The sequence below is a fragment of the Polypterus senegalus genome, chromosome 4, assembly GCF_016835505.1.
Source record: "Polypterus senegalus isolate Bchr_013 chromosome 4, ASM1683550v1, whole genome shotgun sequence".
NCBI lineage: Eukaryota > Metazoa > Chordata > Cladistia > Polypteriformes > Polypteridae > Polypterus > Polypterus senegalus.
The window spans coordinates 41,823,842-41,845,414 of record NC_053157.1 but is presented as its reverse complement, the minus strand read 5'-3'; the positions used below and the strand labels follow the sequence as shown (position 1 = coordinate 41,845,414).

The 21,573-nt window shown below is 38.2% G+C and overlaps 1 protein-coding gene across 1 annotated transcript in view; it reads right to left on the bottom strand.

Annotated features, from left to right (window-relative positions):
• The window catches only part of LOC120527286 (interleukin-7 receptor subunit alpha-like), a 43,178-nt gene extending 25,634 nt beyond the window's left edge, over positions 1-17,544 (bottom strand). Inside the window, exons 1-3 of the mRNA XM_039750520.1 lie at positions 17,344-17,544; positions 12,675-12,795; positions 1,236-1,384 (exon numbers count right to left, since the gene is read on the bottom strand). Of these exons, the coding sequence (XP_039606454.1) occupies positions 1,236-1,384; positions 12,675-12,795; positions 17,344-17,425 (352 nt within the window). The 5' untranslated portion in view covers positions 17,426-17,544. The remainder of the gene's footprint in view (positions 1-1,235; positions 1,385-12,674; positions 12,796-17,343) is intronic.
• Between the last annotated feature and the right edge of the window lie 4,029 nt (positions 17,545-21,573).

The following is a 21,573-nucleotide window of genomic DNA, read 5'->3' as shown; positions in this document are numbered from 1 at the left end:
TCAATTTCAGAAAGTATTAATAAATTATTCAAAAAACATGTCTGGCACTTCTCTACTTTCACTGCGTTTCCTGATTAACAACGTAAGGTTTTGGTGTGTCCATAACATACAGTATATAATATAATGTACACTAATGAGTTTGTTATTTGCTCTTCAGGAAAGCGTGTCTTTCTGTCAATTTTCACAAACTATTTTTGGCAAGATCTAGCCTGTAATTTCACGAAAAATAGCATACAATGGTATAGAACCCTACTTTGAAAATAGGTATATGTTTGTAGCTTAATAATATGATTGTTTCGAATGGAAGAAACTCGTACAGAATAAGGCATTTCCATTATTGAAGTCTATCTGGCTTCTTGGGGCTCTGCCCCCCCGGCCCTGTGTCCCAGGTTGCCCCCAGAAAAATCTGGTCACTGTATCTAAGTGAGTTTGGGAGCACACGTGATGTCTTGTGACAAGATAGTCATTTCATCCATTGTTGGTTTCTGCCTTTCACCAGAGCCGGTTACTCCATTAGGTAACAGGCTGCCGCTGAAATTGCCAACACCCGAGGGACCCCATTTATTATAGTTAAGAGGCACATGCTCCAGTCAGGGAGGGGTGAAGTTTATGTAACTCAAGTGGCGCATGCTCCAAATCATTCTATCCCTGTTATGGACAGTGAGGGGCACCTTTCTGGAAAATAAAGGAGTGAATGTCCATCCCACACTGCCTGCCTATACGTTTAGAAATAATGCTTTTTTAAAGACATTATAAGGTTCTTTACTGGGTTGTGTGGTTCCTACTAGCACATTTGCTTGACAAAGCACCATTTATGGTAGGCCACCAAGCAGAGCACTAACAGATTAAGAAGGCCTGGACTTCGCCTGTGTTATTGTACTTTCCTTTTAATGTGACCAATGTTTTACCATCTATTCATGGTTATTCACTGTATGAAGCCTGTTACAGATCTATATAAATAAAGATTCTTTCTGGAACTTTCATCCGGATGGGTCTTTTGGGGACCAAAAATGGTTTCCCATATGGCATCGTTCTGAAGAAACGCTCTGGCATCTTTATTTTTTAGAGTGGGAGTACATTTGGGCTTTAACCAGCACTGCCCTTCACCTAATGCTGCACAAATGGACTCTACCCTTAGACATAACAAATTATCATGCCAGTTTCATAACGAACAGATGGATGGATGGCCACACTGTATTATCAAGAGTAACAAGAAATAAAGAAGCGATACTTACTAATGTGCAATACATCAGCTTTAGTGAAGCAGTTCCTTGATCTGTTATTACTGATGCACAGTTTAAATGCCTGATAAGTTATATTAACGTTGTTTGTTTTATAATCTCCATTTATTTTCTCCATTTTTTTGCAATGATTTTTGTCCTCACTGTATGGAAACAAAAATAAAGGCAGGAATTAGTAAGCAATGAAAATTTAAAATATGTAAATGTGTTACTTTTCTTATCTACATAAATAAAAACAGCCTATCTAAGTAAGTTGTTATTTTCCAATTTCAAAAATTTACAGCCAATGTAGAAACGACAAAGCTGAGTTTAATAAAATGTTTCTTAAAATGTACCAAGCATAAGTAAATATGTTACATAGGGATAATTTAGTGTGTTTTTAACTTGATTTTTAATAAGATTTTTTTATCATCATGATTTTCTTTCTGCATTTCCAGGTGTTCTAATTATTTAATCCATCATTGACTAATGAGCACATTAGTGGGTCTGATACTGAAGTAGTTACAACCTTTCAACATTAATTCCCAGTTCTTCCTGGTAATTGTCATTATCAGGATACAAATAAAGGAGCAAACAACACAGTGTCACACACGTGCGCATGGAACACACTTTGTGGAAGTGGAGTACATCGTACTGAACCATGACGGGTGTCCAGAGTTACAGCTGTTTCCTTCACTGTCATTTAATGATTTTCTGCCAGGATGTGTTCAATTTCTGCAGTCAGCTCTCGAGTCAATACTTGGTGTGTCACAGGACTCACTCCATTTCTAAATTTCCTACTCCACTTGTGCACTTGCTGGAGTGACAGATATGCATCATCTTACTGAACCTTTATTCACCAATACATTTCAGTAGGCTTTCCCCCTTCACGGCTCAATTCCGAATCCGACTGGGATGTGGCACTGACTCTTTCTCGCTTTCCTGGAGACCATTAATGGGAAGTTTCACCTGGTCCTGTTGACATCACTTCCGGGTCCGGACCTACGGAGAAAGGTCTTGCTGGCTCCGGCCCCCTTGATGTCACGTCCGGGCTCGAGCGTACGGTTGAAGACCTTTCCGATCCCGGCCCCTTTGATGTCACTTCCTATCCTGACCTTTAAAAACCTCCACCTTTCCCCTATTCCCTCAGTTCTGTTTTGGACTCCAGTTTGTGCACATCAATGCTGTCATTTATTTTTGCAACTTTTGCAGCCAGGAAATGAATATACGGGTGTCTGCCCCAACCCTTGCGATGGCCCTTTGTGGAGTTTGTGACAACAAGATAAATTAAGAGAAAATGATAGTAAAAATACAAATATTTCTAAATGGCTGTGTGGTGACTAGGGGGTGTCTCTCGGCCCGACACCTTTGATACAATATTACAGACACAGCTCCTGGTGCAAATAAATCAATTTATTTTCACTAATACCTTATATAGCTTTCTTCTTTCACATACTCCACAATTCCAACAATACAATTCGTCCCTTCAACACCCCTCCCAGGGTAGCTTCATCCGACCAATCTCCCGACTTTGACTCACTGGGTCAAGTGAAGCAGCTTTTTTTAATATGGGACCCAGTTGGACCTCCAGTGCTATCACATTGCATCTGGGAAGCACTTCCCTCCCCGTGACAAGAAAGCCTGCAACTTCCTCTAGCAGCACTCAAGGACCCCAATAGGGCTACCTACCAAGACTACAACTCCCATGTAGCCCTGTGAGTGTTCCATTGGGAAATTCAATGCAGAGATGTTGCCATCCATTGTGTACAGGGGGAGCACATGGCCCAGAGAAGCAGTCTCCCTCTGTCCGTCCATTATAGCGACCTTCCTGCTAATAAGGGCACCACTAACCAACCTGGTCGTGATGCCCATTCACCCACATCTTTCCATTAAAGGAAAGAACCATCCATCCTGGCCAGGATGCCAGCCAACCCGTATTGCCTTTTACACTGATGAATGTAAAATAATTAAATCAGATCAATTAGAACTAAAGTGATGGTGGAACAAAAACCTGCAGCCACATGGGTTCCCCAGCACTGCTCTAGCAAATACATGGACCAAACATGTAAGGCTTTCACTGCCAAAACAGTGCAGTGTGGGGAGATTTCAATTTATGGACATTTAAAACGTTTACAGGAAAAGCAATCCTGTTTGTTTCTGCAATATTCACCAATATTAGTGACCTTAGGACTCAACACTAGGTATGTGAGCAGGTGTGTTAAGGTATGAGCTATTGCATTGACAGTGCAAGGCAGACATAAGACTGGGAAACTGGAGAACAAAGACACATACAAAAGCAGAATGGGGTTGATGGAAAAATAAAGGATATCTTTAGTGTACAAAGAAATGATGTGTAAACTTTATAGTATGCTTTACTTATAAAGAGCCATTCCCTTGCTTCATTAAAACTTAAAAAAGCAGTGATATCATAATCATTAAATACTAAATAACAACATACATACAGTGGTGTGAAAAACTATTTGCCCCCTTCCTAATTTTTATTCTTTTGCATGTTTGTCACACAAAATGTTTCTGATCATCAAACACATTTAACCATTAGTCAAATATAACACAAGTAAACACAAAATGCAGTTTTAAATGATGGTTTTATTATTTAGGGAGAAAAAATCCAAACCTACATGACCCTGTGTGAAAAGTAATTGCCCCTGAACCTAATAACTGGTTGGGCCACCCTTAGCAGCAATAACTGCAATCAAGCGTTTGCGATAACTTGCAATGAGTCTTTTACGGCGCTCTGGAGGAATTTTGGCCCACTCATCTTTGCAGAATTGTTGTAATTCAGCTTTATTTGAGGGTTTTCTAGCATGAACTGCCTTTTTAAGGTCATGCCATAGCATCTCAATTGGATTCAGGTCAGGACTTTGACTAGGCCACTCCAAAGTCTTCATTTTGTTTTTCTTCAGCCATTCAGAGGTGGATTTGCTGGTGTGTTTTGGGTCATTGTCCTGTTGCAGCACCCAAGATTGCTTCAGCTTGAGTTGACGAACAGATGGCGGACATTCTCCTTCAGGATTTTTTGGTAGACAGTAGAATTCATGGTTCCATCTATCACAGCAAGCCTTCCAGGTCCTGAAGCAGCAAAACAACCCCAGACCATCAAACTACCACCACCATATTTTACTGTTGGTATGATGTTCTTTTTCTGAAATGCTGTGTTCCTTTTACGCCAGATGTAAAGGGACATTTGCCTTCCAAAAAGTTCAACTTTTGTCTCATCAGTCCACAAGGTATTTTTCCCAAAAGTCTTGGCAATCATTGAGATGTTTCTTAGCGAAATTTAGACGAGCCCTAATGTTCTTTTTGCTTAACAGTGGTTTGCGTCTTGGAAATCTGCCATGCAGGCCGTTTTTGCCCAGTCTCTTTCTTATGGTGGAGTTGTGAACACTGACCTTAATTGAGGCAAGTGAGGCCTGCAGTTCTTTAGACGTTGTCCTAGGTCTTTTGTGACCTCTCGGATGAGTCGTCTCTGCGCTCTTGGGGTAATTTTGGTCGGCCGGCCACTCCTGGGAAGGTTCACCACTGTTCCATGTTTTTGCCATTTGTGGATAATGGCTCTCACTGTGGTTCACTGGAGTCCCAAAGCTTTAGAAATGGCTTCATAACCTTTACCAGACTGATAGATCTCAATTACTTCTGTTCTCATTTGTTCCTGAATTTCTTTGGATCTTGGCATGATGTCTAGCTTTTGAGGTGCTTTTGGTCTACTTCTCTGTGTCAGGCAGCTCCTATTTAAGGGATTTCTTGATTGAAACAGGTGTGGCAGTAATCAGGCCTGGAGGTGGCTACGGAAATTGAACTCAGGTGTGATACACCACAGTTAGGTTATTTTTTAACAAGGGGGCAATTACTTTTTCACACAGGGCCATGTAGGTTTGGATTTTTTCTCCCTAAATAATAAAAACCATCATTTAAAAACTGCATTTTGTGTTTACTTGTGTTATATTTGACTAATGGTTAAATGTGTTTGATGATCAGAAACATTTTGTGTGACAAACATGCAAAAGAATAAGAAATCAGGAAGGGGCAAATAGTTTTCACACCACTGTAAATGAAACACAGATCTGGAATAGCACAAAAATGCATGAATTTAGTGTACAAACTAACTTTGATACATAGTTAAATCATAAAAGACCTGATTGGAAGGAGTGAAAAGAGAGAGTCGGTGCTGATTGTTGGTAGAAGATAAATGCCATCTTCAACAATTGCATTTAAAAGGAGTGAATGGAGTTATTAAGAAATAACTTTAAGGAGGTCATTCCAACATCTGGGTGCAACAGAACTGAAAACTCTGCTACCTATCGACTGAATGGGGCACAGCAAGATTACCAGTATCAGCAGAATGGAGCAGCCAAACTGAAGGCTACTGATGTAGTCAATGCAAGTCCAGTTAAAGCTTCGTAGAATATCAACAGGATTTTACATTCGATTCTAGAAGTCAGTGAATGCTGAACACTCCAGATGTTAGGTGTTCACTGAATCAAGTCTGAGTGAAGACTCTTACGGCTGAGATACTAGATTATAAGGGTCACCAGCCAGTGGAGAGTTACAAATGCCAGTCCCTTGAAAGAGTTATTTTCTGTAAGTGGTAGCTCTTGGCAAGAACATGAGTCTGAATCTAGCACTTGTTTCTGAATCTTTCTGTCAGCCTGGGAGTTGGATCGGCATTGAACTTGATATTTCTGTATTGCATACCTGAGGAACCCAAAAATAAACTGAAAACCTAAAAGGACATAGTTAAGTCATGTAGGGTTTCCAGCCACCCAGTGCCAGTGCTGGGTTATTTTGCACCCTTAGCCAAGCTTATTAGTGTGCCAACTGAGTGTTCGGTAGCTAACATGTGCAGCTGGGTTTTTCCCTCTCTTATTATCTGTGCTCTGGACGAATGCCTAATTTACCTTAATGGTGGCGCCGGCTCTGACGCCACCATGCACACAACTGGTACTGGGTATCTCCTCACCCAAAGGGGTTTTAATCCGTTTAACTGATTTAAAACTTCATTTGTTTCGGATCTGCATTTACAAGACACGCTTTGTTGGTCAAGAGGTCCCGCGTTTCACTTTGGGAATGTTATGCTCAGGCTTTCCTGCTGTTGACAGGATTTTTATAGCATGTAAATAAGGCATTTAACTTTGCCTCGTTTTCAAAATATTTATGTTGTTCTTTTCTTTCTTAATGTAGAAATCACAGTTATAACCAAAAGACTGTGATATACGCTCAAAACAGAACATTTCTGTTACTGTAACGTGGCTCACCCATTTGTGATTTTGTTCTTTGTAATCAACTTTGAACGCTTTACTCCTGGACCTTGTAAGAAGAATGAGTCAGAGACATCATAAAGATTTGGGACAGCCACCCGTATAATTGTATCGGCTGCAAAAGTTGGTTTTAAGTAGCACGAGGTGCTTAGTTCAGAGTCCAGAACAGAACTGCCTGTACTGAGGCAAGATGGCAGTTTTAAAGGCCTGGAAGGGAAATGACATCATCTGTGCAGGAACTGGGAGTGGCATCCTTGTGCCCGGAAGTGACATCATCCTTGGGACCGGCAACAGGCGGGATTTCCCGGGAAAGGTCTGCAAGGGACTGAGAGAGATAGTCAGTACACTCCGCCACCCCCTGGCCTGGCGTGGAATTACTAGTGTTTAGGCCCTTTAGCTGTTTCCCATGCGCACGTGTGTGACAACCTTCACTACATGAAAAATGTTAAGATATTTAGTCATATTAATATCTTTCTATTATTCCAACTGATTGTAAATTGAACATTTTTGTTACTGTATTTTTCTAGGCAAGTATTTTGAATGCCATTACTTCACCTTGCAATATCCAGTATTTGCTGGGGTCTGTGTTTTTGGTTGATGCTGTTTTTTTTCCTAATATATGCTAAATTTTTATTAGCACAAAAGAAGCGAAAGCTGTAAATGCTCAAGCACACAAGCGTTATGCATAGAAAGCTCTATGGGATGCTGATCTTGCAGGTGTTTTATATATTGAGATGACATTGTCTGCTTATCAAAGTCTGCTTCTTGGAAAAATATATCTTGTTATATTTATTCATTTTCTTTCAAAATACCTAAGAATGTGTTTCTATCATCAGAGGTGGTCATTTTCACATTGGGTTATATGGTTACACAGGCAAATGCACTCAAAGCACAACTTGACCTTACTTTCTGACTCCTGTGGACTATAAGGGATACAGTCCTTGAACAGAAAGACAAGCCACACAGGACAAAAGTACAAAAGGGGGTTTTATTAAAGGAAAAGAATAAAAGTACCAGAATAAAACAAAATACAGAAAAGGAATAAAACGACAAACACCTATGAATCATGTGTGGCGGCTGGATATACCGTATTCCCACTCCACACCCTCACCTGTACTTCCTACAACCTACTGAGTCCTTGCTAAATGCTAACCTCCTGAATTCAAGTTCACTGTCCCTCTTGCCAGTAGAATTTTTAAGATCTAGTCGAAGACTACTTCTGGGTACAACCTGAGAAGTTCTTCTGGGGAACATGGATACTGTACTGCAGATATACCCTCAGAGCTCCCTTTAGTGGTCACAAGGGTTCTTTCCTACACTCCAAACCTGTGATGACCATAATAATAATGGACCAATGGACTACAATGTCTGCACCAATAGATCAAGGGTGCCAAATACACTGTAGTCGAATACCATTCTGCCCTCCAATAATTGGAATTCTTATTATTGTAGCTTCCACACTGAATTAAATAAAGTTTACTGTTTGAAATAGATATCTATGCAAAAGGACGAAGGTCCAAGTCTTTAGAGTCCTGGTGCTTCCTGTCTTGCTATACTGGTTGTGAGACATGGATGCTATCCAGTGACCTGAGACTGGACTCCTTTGGTACTGTGTCTCTCTGGAAAGTCCTTGGGTACCGCTGGTTTGACTTTGTGTCGAATGACCGGTTGCTCATGGATCCCGAATGAGGCACATTACCTGCATTGTGAGGGAACGTCAGTTACGGCACTACGGCCATGTGGCACGTTTCCCCGCGGATGATCCAGCATATAGGATCTTCATTGTTGGGGACCCAAATGGCTGGACCGGGCCAAGGGGTCGCCCACATAACACCTGGCTGCGGCAGATAGAGGGTCATTTCTGGAGGGTAGGACTGGACTGCGTGTCTGCCTGGGGGGCTGCCAACTGGGAATCCGGAGGTGTTTCGTCGTGTAGTGGGTGCGGTAACGCTCTGTACCAGTGCATGCTCCCTAACTTGACTTGTCTTGCTTGAAATGGCTGATTTTAAATTAATTATTCACATATAAGTGCAAAGCCCAAGTTTCAACAGCAATTACTCCAATGCTCTAATGGTAATCTCTCTTAGCTTATCCTTAATTAATCATGTTTAAATGTTAATTAGTTATTAAAGAAACCTTTTAAATTGTGTTTGAAAAGTTGTAATTCTGTGCAATAAAGGAAGTAAATAGTCTTTTCTTGGGTTGCAAGGTACTGGCATCCCTAAAGTTCATTCAAATCAGGCCAGTTTAGAAACAAATTTTGATTATCTTTCATGAAATCTGGAAATAAAAGGACAACTTAGATGGGGTTTGGAAAGTTTACAATTTGGTCCTACACTTCAAGTTTTGATGGAACTAAACATCACACAACTTTATCCTTGTATATACCAGAATATGTGTAAGTCTTAAGAGCAGCACCTCAAAACATTAAACATTTTAACTAGCATGTAGTTTTAACATTGCTACAAGCACAGCCTAATCTGAGAGTTTAGTTTAGATACTGAATAATTTCAGTTTAGCTGGAAAAAAAAGATTAGCACATTTGCAGTCTGTTTTGCATATCTGTTTGATGTACAGTAAAAGAGTCTCTCCATTCTACATTAGTGCAGCAGCCCCTGCTGTCCCACAACTGGCCCACTGAGGCTGTAATAAACTAAACATACAACGTGTAGTCATTTTACCAATTACTTTTGTCAGGGACTTTTCAAAGTCAAAGTATAGCTCTGTAAAATCTAAAGCTAGAATAAGGAGGTAGCTCACAGAATATGCTTGAAGAGCTGACAGCTCAATGGTCATAAATATTTAAATCACACCACTACCTTTATGTTCAGGACTATCAATGAGTCCTGTAGCATATGCAAGCTGTGGGTTTTAATTCACAGAGGAAGATACAAGCTTGTCTACTACATTTGTGTTAAGACAGACATAAAGGGCCTCATGTCCATCAGCTCCTCATGTTTGCTATCTTTCCAAACTCACACAGAGGTAATAAAGAAAAGTTTAAAAATGCTTTACCTTCTTCAAAGAGAGACTTACATTAGTATTTAAAGCTAAACAAACATATGCCATACCCTAGAAAATGATTTATTGTACTTGACAAACTGAATCACTAGTGTGCATTGCCAGAATAAACCACTGCAATACTTTTTGAAGGGGCAGAGAGCGTTTTTAAATCTGTAATGTGCTGCGTCACATATATCCATATCGTCTCCTCCATATATCCATCCATTTTCTACGGCCTCATCTCTTTATGATAGGGCAGCACTGGGTACACGTGACAGCACAGCATACTCAAAGAGACATTCAATCTATTTATTTTTGCTTTGCGCCCTCCCCCACTATAACCTAACATCTAAGGGGGAGGAGGAGTAAAAGCTTTAGATTCATGAAAAATTTCGATCTTCGATTTTCAACGGATCTTGTTTTTTTAGGATCCCCTAATACTGAAAACATCGATGTCTCGATGATGGGTGTGTGTCTGTGTCTGTGTGTCACAGTTTCTTGAGGACGGTTTTAGCTCTAGACCGTCCTCAAGAAACTGTGACACACAGACACAGACACAGGACACTTGGACAGAAAAATACCAAACTCGAAACTTAAGCCTGTTATGAGATGATGATGTACTGATTAGTTTTTCAGCCAAATCTTGCAACAGAAAGAGGCACTCTAAAGGAACCCTCAAATACCATAAATCTGCAATTAATTATTGAAGAATTAATTATGAATTCTTCTTGTCAATTGCTATTGTAATTACTTTCTTTATGATCAGAAAGATCAGCATCAGAGCAGTAAATAATTACTGAAATGTTATCGAATAGTTTGGTTCCTAGGGTGCAAAGGCTACTGGAGCTCATATCCGAATTTGTTTGTGTAACATTCTTCATTGAGTACATGCTCAGAGATCAGGTACATCTATACTTATTCAAAGCAGGCCAGTTTAGAGTCACCAGTTAATCTAACATATATGTTATTTTGACACGGGATGTGGAAATTGTCATATTAAAAATCGGCATAGATGGACTGGGAGGTAACTTGAAAAAGAAAAGTCTTTGAGGGGTTCTTAATCAGAAAGGCAAGCAATCTTGTGTCAAAGCTAAGCTGAGAGACAGAACTCTTTAAGCCAAGTGCTGTGAGGCAGCAGTGCTAATCATTTTCCATGCCTGCTGTCCTCTATTCCCATGCTTTCCTAACAAACATTGTCTAGTATTTACACCACTGTAGTGTTTTATGTTTTTTCTTCTGATAGTACAATGTAAGTGACATATGGATCATTGGCTGCAGAGCTATTAGTAGGTCAGTTAAATGGGATTGACTTAGGAGTCATCTGCAACTGTCTGAGTAAGCTGATTTTTTAAAGAGAATGTTTTGGCTCTTGCAAAACAATACTTTTAGAATCCCCTACTCGTCTTGGTGCTCCAATGCTTTAATTTGTTGACTAATATTGTTCATAAAACTTTGCCTTGTCTGATTGAAATTGTTTGATTTGAGATCTTCTTCTGCAAGTAAAGAAAACATCTATAATTTTCTTGGCCAATCATAGTAGTGTGACTATTTTCGTTCGCTCCGGCTTGATATATTTGGTGGTTTTCATAGTTAATTTAAATTAAGTTATATTAATTTTTTAAAGACCTTACTTTCTGTTATAGCTACTGCAAAGAGTCAGCACCTATGTGAACAAATGCATGTGGCTCTGTTTCAAGTAAGACAAAAAAATCCTACATGAACAAATCCAGGGTAGGCATCAACACACAATAAAGGGAACAAAACCCAAGTTAAAGTGTGTATTGCCAAGAGATAACAGAAAGCAATGCTCAGCATGTGATATCCAAATTATTTTAAATACAATTCCTGCTGTGTTCTTTATTGCTATGCATTTAGATTCCATCCCCTGTTTTTGCTGGCCGGCACTTTCCAGTCCTGCACTGTATTGTGTGTATTTAGGGTTTTGTGTGCCTACAATCTGTTTTTACTACACTCAGATATTGCTGAGAGGAAGCAAGAAAAAGAAAGCCACAGTTAATGGCCATTTTTATTTCCCCTTTCTCAGCCTCCCCTTTAAAGTGTGCCCTAGAAGAAATTGTCACAGGAAAATGAGTTCAATTGTACACATTTTAACATAGAAGTGGTATACAGTTTATCTCTGAAAAAATATTTCTACAAGTATCAAAGTATGGCCAAAATGAAGACTTGATTTCATTAAAAGTATTAAATGTTCATACATATTTTGCAAATTAAAGAGAAACCAGATTTTTACTGTACATGATTTTATCTTATAAAGCAAATTTTAGAGGGCCTGTAACAAAATTTCTGAACCTGCTTAAATTGACTTATGGAAATAAGAAACAAGTCTTTTTCAAAGACATTTGCACACAAGGCAAGAACTAACCCTGGACAGTGTGCTGGTCTCTAAGAAAGACTAAATGTTTATTTTTTACAATAGTCTATTAGAATATCTGGGCTAACATTCTGTAATTACATATTGGCACAAAACCTTCAAACAAATAAATTCCCTTGAACATATATGTTTTAAAAGGTTGAGTCTTCCAAATCAAGAATAAAGAAATAAAAATAGAAGGGACGCAGAGCTGGAACATAATATAAGGGCAGAATATGTACCAGGAAAGACAGCCTGCTGACTGGGGAGTTCCTAATTGTATCAACTTGGAGAAACAGGGGCTACCAGGAGAACATTTCTGTAGACGTTCAATACTCTATGAGCAGCAAAAAGGACACGAGAAAATGTGAGAATACCATTCATGCTTGGAAGCACTTCCATCCTGTTGCCTATAATAAAAGGTAGTACATCCACTTACTTCCAGAAACTGTCATTTTTTATGGTTTTTTTTTGTTTTTCCTTTAACTGTTTCTGTATTTAATGGTGTAGTGTAATCCTTTTTGCTCTATAAAGCGTAAATAAGACATACTGAATTGTCATACCTATAGTCCACAAAAGTATAAAATGTTTAATGAGATTCAATGGAGAGAAAGCAAGGGGGGACTACATGAATCACAGTTCATGCCATGGACATGAAAGTAATGCTGTATGTGAAGAACCCATTTTTGTTTCTTTTCTGAAGCTGATCATGTAGGACTATAATTCTCTAAATACATTTTTTGAAGCATGAAGACTATACTTCATCAGAAAATGTGTTTGATATAGCTGAGCAAAAAGAATTACCATAGTTCCAGTCCTTGAATATCTTCAATAGTACATTCATCCAGCTGGCATTCAACAGAAAAGATCGCCTCCTCAGGATCACTGAGTTCTGATTGGCACATCACATCACACATCTCAGAGTCTGTTGAGCAACATGGCATAATTTAGAACTTATAGGCAGTTATTTCTATGTATTACTTTCTGATTACACACTAATTTCATTATTATTTTCAAAATAGCATCATTTTCTAGAAATACAACATCATTATTAAGTTAGTAATAAAGATATTGAGTTGCAGTACAACTCTATAAAAATAGAAAAAGTACTGACTGCTTTAAAACAGCAATACCAAGATTATGTCTGTCATTTTGACTGATTCTCATCATATGCTTTCTGTCTCTGCAATTAAACAACTAGTTAAAGAACTACTGGACTGGTGTAAGAATAATAACCTGACCCTGAATGTTAACTTCAGAAAGAACTACACCACCCTCCTTCCTCTGTCTATCAATGGCATCACTGTGGAGTCAGTCACAAGCACAGAGGTAACAAATGATCTCTCCTGGACTCAACACACCTCCCTAGTCAAGAGAGGACTAAAGCAATTACACTTCCTGTGGCACATTAGGAGAGCCAACCTCCTTACTTCCACCCTCGTCATTTTCTATAGAGGCAGCATAGTGAGTGTACTGACAACCTGCATCTCTGTCTGGTGTCAGGACTGCAATGCCTCAGACCAGATTTCCTTGGAGAGAGTAATGAGAGCAATGGACAGAATCATTGGGACATTTCCTACTCCCACTGTAGAACTCGACAGCAAATGCTGCAAATACAGGGCCAACAACCTTATCAGAGACCACACTCACCACCACAATATTCTGTTTGGTATTCTGCCATTTGGAGTGCTGTTTCATAAAAGATTCATCTCACAAACCATTAGACTCTAAATCATGATTAGTTTACTGATATAGCGTTAGTCTGTTAATACAGTGCAATATATAATTTATAAGTTCATTATTGACTTCTGTTATAGTCTATTAAGTTAAATCTATGGGCTGGATTGTATTATATTGTAGGGTTTATGATTATACTGTAAATATCTTTGTTGTCTATTCTAGTCTACTCTCATTATTATTCTTGTTTATTTCTATAGGCTGTTCTTACACATAATGTGGTCAGGTGATCTAATTTTTATGTGCTTTTGAATGACAAATAAAGTTAACTTTGACTTAGCACTGTAATCCAAATAATACAGAAGTATGAAAATCATCAAGAAGTTGCATTAATAAATGTTAAAATGCTTTGCCCAAATGAGTGCAATTGGGCCATACCTTACTTTAGGATCTGTTCCTCTTCTTTCTTTCTAAATAATAATAAAAGCATACCAACACAAGCAGGTTATTTCTCATGTCCTCATTGGTCCAGTATAACTGAGTTTGCATGTTGTCTGTTGTAGACTGGTGTGGGTTCCCGCCAAGAGCAGAAATATTTTTAAGTATAGTCACCTACCCATCACAATCCGGAAATGGACAAGCATGTCACAAAATGGATGGATGCATCTGGACAGTAGCAGATCAGTGATTTCAGATTCTACTGTGCAGTTCACATTGACTATTCACATTGCAGTACTTATTATTATGCCCTGCCTCATAAGGAATTGGTAACCTCAAATAAGTGTGATTTATCAATGGGGTCAGAAAATGGCCAGATTTGGTGATAAATTAAGTAAATGGTTTACAATGAAAATTACCAGGAAGTGTGGCCTATGTGGGCTAAAAATGAAGTGTCACTGATTGAAACATTTTCACTGTTTTTATTGTTTTCAATTTTATTTAGTTAATATAGCTTTGTGCTTTGTTTCGATCTGTTCTTAACTCAATTTTTCTTTTTGTAAAAACTTGATTGCTTTGTATGGATTGTAATAAAATTAATAAAAAAAAAATATATATAAATATACCTTTGTGCTTTTTTTAGCAATCACATTCTTTATTGAAGTTCAATAAAATCAATGTAAGTCAAAGATAAGATACATAGTGTACAGAATACAGCTCAGAATTTAACAATGTTCTACCAGGTAAGTTGACCTCCAAACCCCTCAGTTTAAGACTTCCTAACAAGCAGATCTCACATGTGGAGATTGGCAGCATCACATCCTCCACAGTGACCTTGAGCTCAGGCTCTCCACAGGGTAGTGTGCTGAGTCCACTTCAGTACTCCATGTACTCTATGACTGTGTGGCCAATGCACTGCAACTCTATAATTAAATTAGCTGAAAATACCACCTCACAGGCCTAATTACTAGCAATGACAAAACCAGCTTACAGAGAAGAGGTCTATCTGCTGATTCAATGGTGTCAGAATGGTGTCATAGACTTCAAGAACAAAAGGCAGACTACACTTCCATCTGCACTGGAGGGGATGCCTTTAAAATGGTGAGAAGCTTTAAATGACTTGAAGTAACCATCACCTATAAAGTGAAATGGGCACAAAACATTTCAGCTCTTGTTAAGAAGGCTCATCAGCACTTCTACTTCCTCAGGCATCTGAGGATAGCTTGGATTTCACCGTGTGTTCTAAAAAACTCCTACAGGTGCACTCATTGAGTTTATTCTCAGTACCACATACTGGCCCACCACCTGCTTGACTCAGGAGAGTAAAGGGTGAGTAAGCTGGCAAAATATATTTCTGGAACCCAGCTGCCTACTATTCAGGACATATACAACACCCTCTGCCTTAGAAAGGCAAACATGACCATTTCTCTTTCTTCCCTTTAGGCAAATTGGCATCTTCTTCCCATAGATCGTAATTCGTAAGAACAAATACTGTCACATAACAAACGTTGTCTATAACTTTTATATCTAATACTTATATGATTGTATATATTCTGTATATACTTATGTACAGAGTGTGTTACATACTATGTATACTTGTGTGTGTGTGTATATATGTGTTTTAGTAGGCATTGCTTTAATGCCGATTATTCAAAGGAGACATGCAAGTAAGAATTTAAATGTGCCGAGTATAAATGACAAAAAAACTTGACCTGATTTGACAACCCAAATGACGTCCTTTCCCCACACACTCTACCCACAACTATCCTGTAAAAAAAGAGATTTCTTAAAAATTAAAAGTTGAAATTTATTGTTTCTTTTAGAGGATCACCTCACAAAATTTACTAAAAGATGATTCAAAAAGAATTCTGTACTGTGACCTTACGGTAGGAATATGGACGTAAAGAGAAACACTATACCGTATATAGAAATTTTGGTCTTCCCAAGTAAATGCTTCATATGTGATAAAATATTCTATACACCCTTCCATTTCCTAACATGCTTAACCAGTTCAGGGTTGTAGAGAGCTGGTGCTTATCTTAGCAGTGCTGGACATGAGGAAAGAGACAACGCAGGACACAATGCAAGTCCATGGTAGGGTACAATCAACGTTCACACAGGCTGTGTCTGGGTCCGGGAATTTGAAGTCAGGAGTTTTGAGCTTTGAGGAAGAAGTTCTAACCACTGTGCCTACCACAATAAAACGGTTTGAATAAAATAACCTCAAACTAGGGCACAAAGTGAAAAGTGTAACTGCATTTTTCTAATCCAGTGTTTTGTTGCATATATGATAATATATACGGTATTAAACATACAGTATATAATATATATGTTACATATATTATATAATTTTAAAAATGTTCAAGAGATTTAAATCCATCCAAATTAAAGATCATCAATGGGATTGCACTCTTTACAAGGTTGGGTCCTGCCTTGTGCTATATTTATATAATAAGTTAACATTTACGCATTGATGGGACAAACCTGGACTCCATCAAGGGACTGGATCTTGCATTGCTTGCCTCTGATGCTGATGAGGTAAACTGTCCCAGAATTAACTTAAACATGTTATAAATATGTGATTTCAATTTAAACATGATTTTTCAAAGTTAGAAAGATTTTTCAGTTTAAACAAGATTTTCTGCTGATGCTTAGTCTGTAGGCTAAGATACTTTGTAATTGTGGCACTTGTATAAAGCACTATATAACATAAATTTGGATAGGTTAGCATGACTGACTTAATATCACCTACTAAAAATCTGAATGCAACTTAATTTATGTGCGTTTATTTAATTTATAATTGCTAACTAGTGCGGGTTATATCAGTTTTAAAAACAAATGTTATGAAGTGTAAAGGGTCTCTTATAAAAGCTTTTGCTGTGCTAAGGCTGTTCACTGATGAACTGGAAGTGTCATAGCAAAATTGTAGGTTATAAATGTATTAAATGGTGTCATTAATAATCATTTAGCTTATAGCAGTATATTTAGTTATCCATGTCAAGTTCTGTGCTGATACTTTCTCTGATGCATTTACTGCATTATATCAGTGATGATATGCACATCTTCTGTTTCCTTTATCTCACAAGTTTTTTTCAGTGTAAATAGGAACACATTAAGTATCAAGTATTAATGCACTGAATTTATTTAAAAGCATTAAGCCTTGTCTTTCTTTCAACATGTCTTATATATGCTTTTAGCAAACTATAACCACTCTGTTTGAACACAAATGCTCATTTCCAGAGACCTATTGTTAAGACAGATGACTCAATAGACATCTAATATGCTTTAAGCTGTGATTATAATACCATGAAATATATCAGTCACTGTCATTCTATAAATGAACAAGCTGGGCACTTACCACTGTCATAATCCCCTGATCCACTTTGAGCAGAAACTGATAACTGCATTAGTAATAATACAAACAGAGTCATGTAGATCATTTTTCAGAATTAGTAAAATCCAAAGAAAAGCAAAGCTGCTGTGTGTTGGCTTGAAAATTGTGCTGTGAAGTTGGTTTGTCCTGATATATAACCAACATCCGTCTCAGTTTAGCGAAGAGGGAGGAGAGATGGGCCTTGTGGTTCATAAACAACAGGAAATAGTTTGCTTTGATACCTGAAATATATAAACAGAGAAAGGTCTCATATATATATATATATATTTTTTTTTATGTGTATTGCTGTGTGTGCATTTAGTTATATAATTGAAGAGACACATTGTGCTGTTCTGACCTCCAAATCAAATGACCGGCCAAGTACAGAAAAGAAAAAAGAGAAAAGGAAATGAAAGTGTTTAGATATACAAAAATACATTTTTGTATGAGAGTTCCCAGCAGGAAAAGGGTTTGTCAGGGGCTGGGGTACTACTAAGAGGTGCAGATGAAATGTGTAACATCTCCCCCTAGTACTGTAAATTAGGAGTTATATTCCCTGCCCAAAGTAAGATTGAATAAAATGTCCCAAACTCGGCCAAAATCAAGCCATATTCAATTACTTTTCTCTTCCCCAAGATCCCAGTACATAATACAAGGAAGAGACAAGTACAAATTAATTGTAAATGTGTTGGATAAGTGGAAAACCCATACTGATGGACAAAATGCAGCCTTTTCTGGAATGCAAAAAGTGTACTGCTACAAGGTATTGTCAGTTTGGTTAAGATCCTCTGATCAACACTGATGTACCAACGCCTTGCAAAACACACAAGAATGTATTAGGGGCCATTTTACTCAAATGTATTCAGGTAGAATGATGTCTAATCTGGCCATCTTTGAAATGTCCTTAATCCAAAATTTAGGTTACAGCAAGGTAAAGGTTGCAAAATCTTGAATGTCACCAGAAGAAAGTAAAGGAGGCCATTGGCAAGTTACAGGTAAGGATTTCATGTGTCAATATTGTCAGGTATTTCAGATTAAGCTACTTTACGGTGTCCCAACTGTAAGCATAAACAAATAACAATGATACTCATTCCTCCTCAAAAATGGAAGTGTGATTGTTGGAAAAAGAAAAGAAAAAAGAGAAGAGTAAGAGAAAAGAACAGAGGTTAAAGAAGAGAGTGTGGAGCGGGCAGGTAACAGGGGAGCGCCAGTGCAGGCATGAGAAGGCAGACAGCTAGGAGGACAGCATGCGGGTTGCAGTGATGGTTCACTTCTACTAAACATTTAAGGGAGCAGGAAGTACCAGGACTGCAGCTCAGCCTAAGGCAGACAGAGTCAGTGACAGAGGCTCAGACGGTGCACATTTCCATGTGAGAGAAGGACCCAAGTCTAGGTCTGATTTGGGGGTCCTATGTGAGGCCATGGAAGCAGCAGGGCTCCAGACCTGTAGACTGCAGGAGAAAGATGGCTGAGCCTGTCAGGTAGGCACCTCCTCAGCTGCAAGGTCTGAAAGGATAAGCTGGAGAAACGGTGATTTTAATGGACTGCACCAGGGCACGTGTTTTCAAGGGACAGTTTCCTTCACTGTTGGTTTTAACTTCAGGTTTTTAAAGGAAATTTTATTTGATTGTATTTTAACCACAAACTAACACTGTACCTTATGGACACTTGTTTTAATTGTTTTTTAATAAAAGCACTGAGCACTGTTTCACCATCTACTTGGTTTGTATGTGTGCCCTCATCTGCCAAGCTCATCCAATTACGTTATCGATGGTTTCGGTTCAAGAGGCTGACAGACAAGAGTGGGAGCAAGGAGCCAACCCGCACCGTCACATTCTGCATGAACGGAATTACAGAACATGCAACTTTGTCACCTTAACTGCTGTCCTGTCACGTTTCTCTACCTGTCGGGTTATCCCATGTGTCCTTATGCATGCTTACGTATGTCTGGTCTTTACCTTTTTGCTTTTATTTTCTTCAATGTGAGGAATTTCAGAAGTATATTAAGTGTATTTGTATACTAATCTTCTGTTTGCCTAGACTGTTTTCCACATGCAAGTTAACATTTCCAGGGCTTACAATTTTACAAAGGTTGAATTTGAGGCATTTTATAGTCATTTTATTGTTTCTGGCTGCCACAGATTTATTCCTTGTGCTTTTACAATTTACATCGTTTTCTATTCATAAATGTTTACTTTGTATTTCTTGTTTTATCATCATTTTCTCATTTGTCGTAATTATAAGATAAGTTATGTATTTGCAGAGCTTCACGTTCTCTTTGCTTTGCTCCCCTTTTCATTTTGTTTAATGTAGTCATTTATCAGAATTGCTAAATATCCATCATATCTGAAATGTTTTCTACTTCTTATAATAATAATAATACTAATAATACATTCTAATTTTATAGTGCCTTACCCAGGCCCAAATCACTTTACAGAAATTCAAAATCAATATTTTACTGGAGCCCTGTGGTGGACTGGCGCCCTGCCCGGGGTTTGTTTCCTGCCTTGCGTCCTGTGTTGGCTGGGATTGGCTCCAGCAGACCCCCGTGACCCTGTAGTTAGGGTATAGCGGGTTGGATAATGGATGGATGGATATTTTACTGGATACTGCTATTTTTCCTGGATTTCCAATACTAGGGATTAGGATTTTCAAACCGTGGCTTTTGTTTTCTAATATAAAGACAAATATGTGATAAGCAAAAAATACATTTGCTGAATTTTTTGGTTGTAATTTAAAATATGTTTAATAATTTTTCCTCTTTTTCTGTTTCCTTCTGTTGTTCAGGTTGCTTACATAACCACATTATTTAGTTTTTTATCTGAAAGGTTCACATTGTCATTTAATTCTAATCTAGTTTCATCTGACTTTGAAAAAATGGTGTGTTTGATTTTCATTCAGTTTCATAATATTGTATGTCTATTTATTGCACCGGTGTATGTCACTGAATGCTTCTGGGCCTGTTAAATGTCCAGTTTTAGGCATTTGGAGTTACTTTAGATGTAATGTGATAGACAATGTATACATGCTTTATAATAACTACAACAGCATTTATTTCTATAGCACATTTTTATACATAAATGTAGTTCAAAGTGCTTTACAAGATGACAAAAAGAAAGTTACAAGAAAAGGAAAACAATTAAGATTAGGCAATAATATTAAGAAATTAAGTAACAAAAAAAAAGGTAAAGTCAGATGGCCAGGAGGACAAAAAAAACAAACAAAAAAAAACTCCAGTTGAACTTGAGAAAAAGAAAAACAAAATTTGCAGGGATTCCAAGGCCAAAAGACCACCCACAATGTTTTTAATTAATTCCTCTTTGTTTTCATGCTTCACCTGATTGTATTTGATGATGTTGGTCTTGTGGACAGCTGGGGCATCTGTCTTCATTACATCAATACAGGGTTCCTTGTTTAGGGACCACTGCACACCAACCATTTTCAAAGTATATGGAGGGGGTCCCCCAAACCATTCTCTTTGTCCTTATTTTACTATATATATATATATATATATATATATATATATATATATACACGGTGGTGTGAAAAACTATTTGCCCCCTTCCTGATTTCTTATTCTTTTGCATGTTTGTCACACAAAATGTTTCTGATCATCAAACACATTTAACCATTAGTCAAATATAACACAAGTAAACACAAAATGCAGTTTTTAAATGATGGTTTTATTATTTAGGGAGAAAAAATCCAAACCTACATGGCCCTGTGTGAAAAGTAATTGCCCCTGAACCTAATAACTGGTTGGGCCACCCTTAGCAGCAATAACTGCAATCAAGCGTTTGTGATAACTTGCAATGAGTCTTTTACAGCGCTCTGGAGGAATTTTGGCCCACTCATCTTTGCAGAATTGCTGTAATTCAGCTTTATTTGAGGGTTTTCTTGCATGAACCACCTTTTTAAGGTCATGCCATAGCATCTCAATTGGATTCAGGTCAAGACTTTGACTAGGCCACTCCAAAGTCTTCATTTTGTTTTTCTTCAGCCATTCAGAGGTGGATTTGCTGGTGTGTTTTGGGTCATTGTCCTGTTGCAGCACCCAAGATCGCTTCAGCTTGAGTTGACGAACAGATGGCCGGACATTCTCCTTCAGGATTTTTGGTAGACAGTAGAATTCATGGTTCCATCTATCACAGCAAGCCTTCCAGGTCCTGAAACAGCAAAACAACCCCAGACCATCACACTACCACCACCATATTT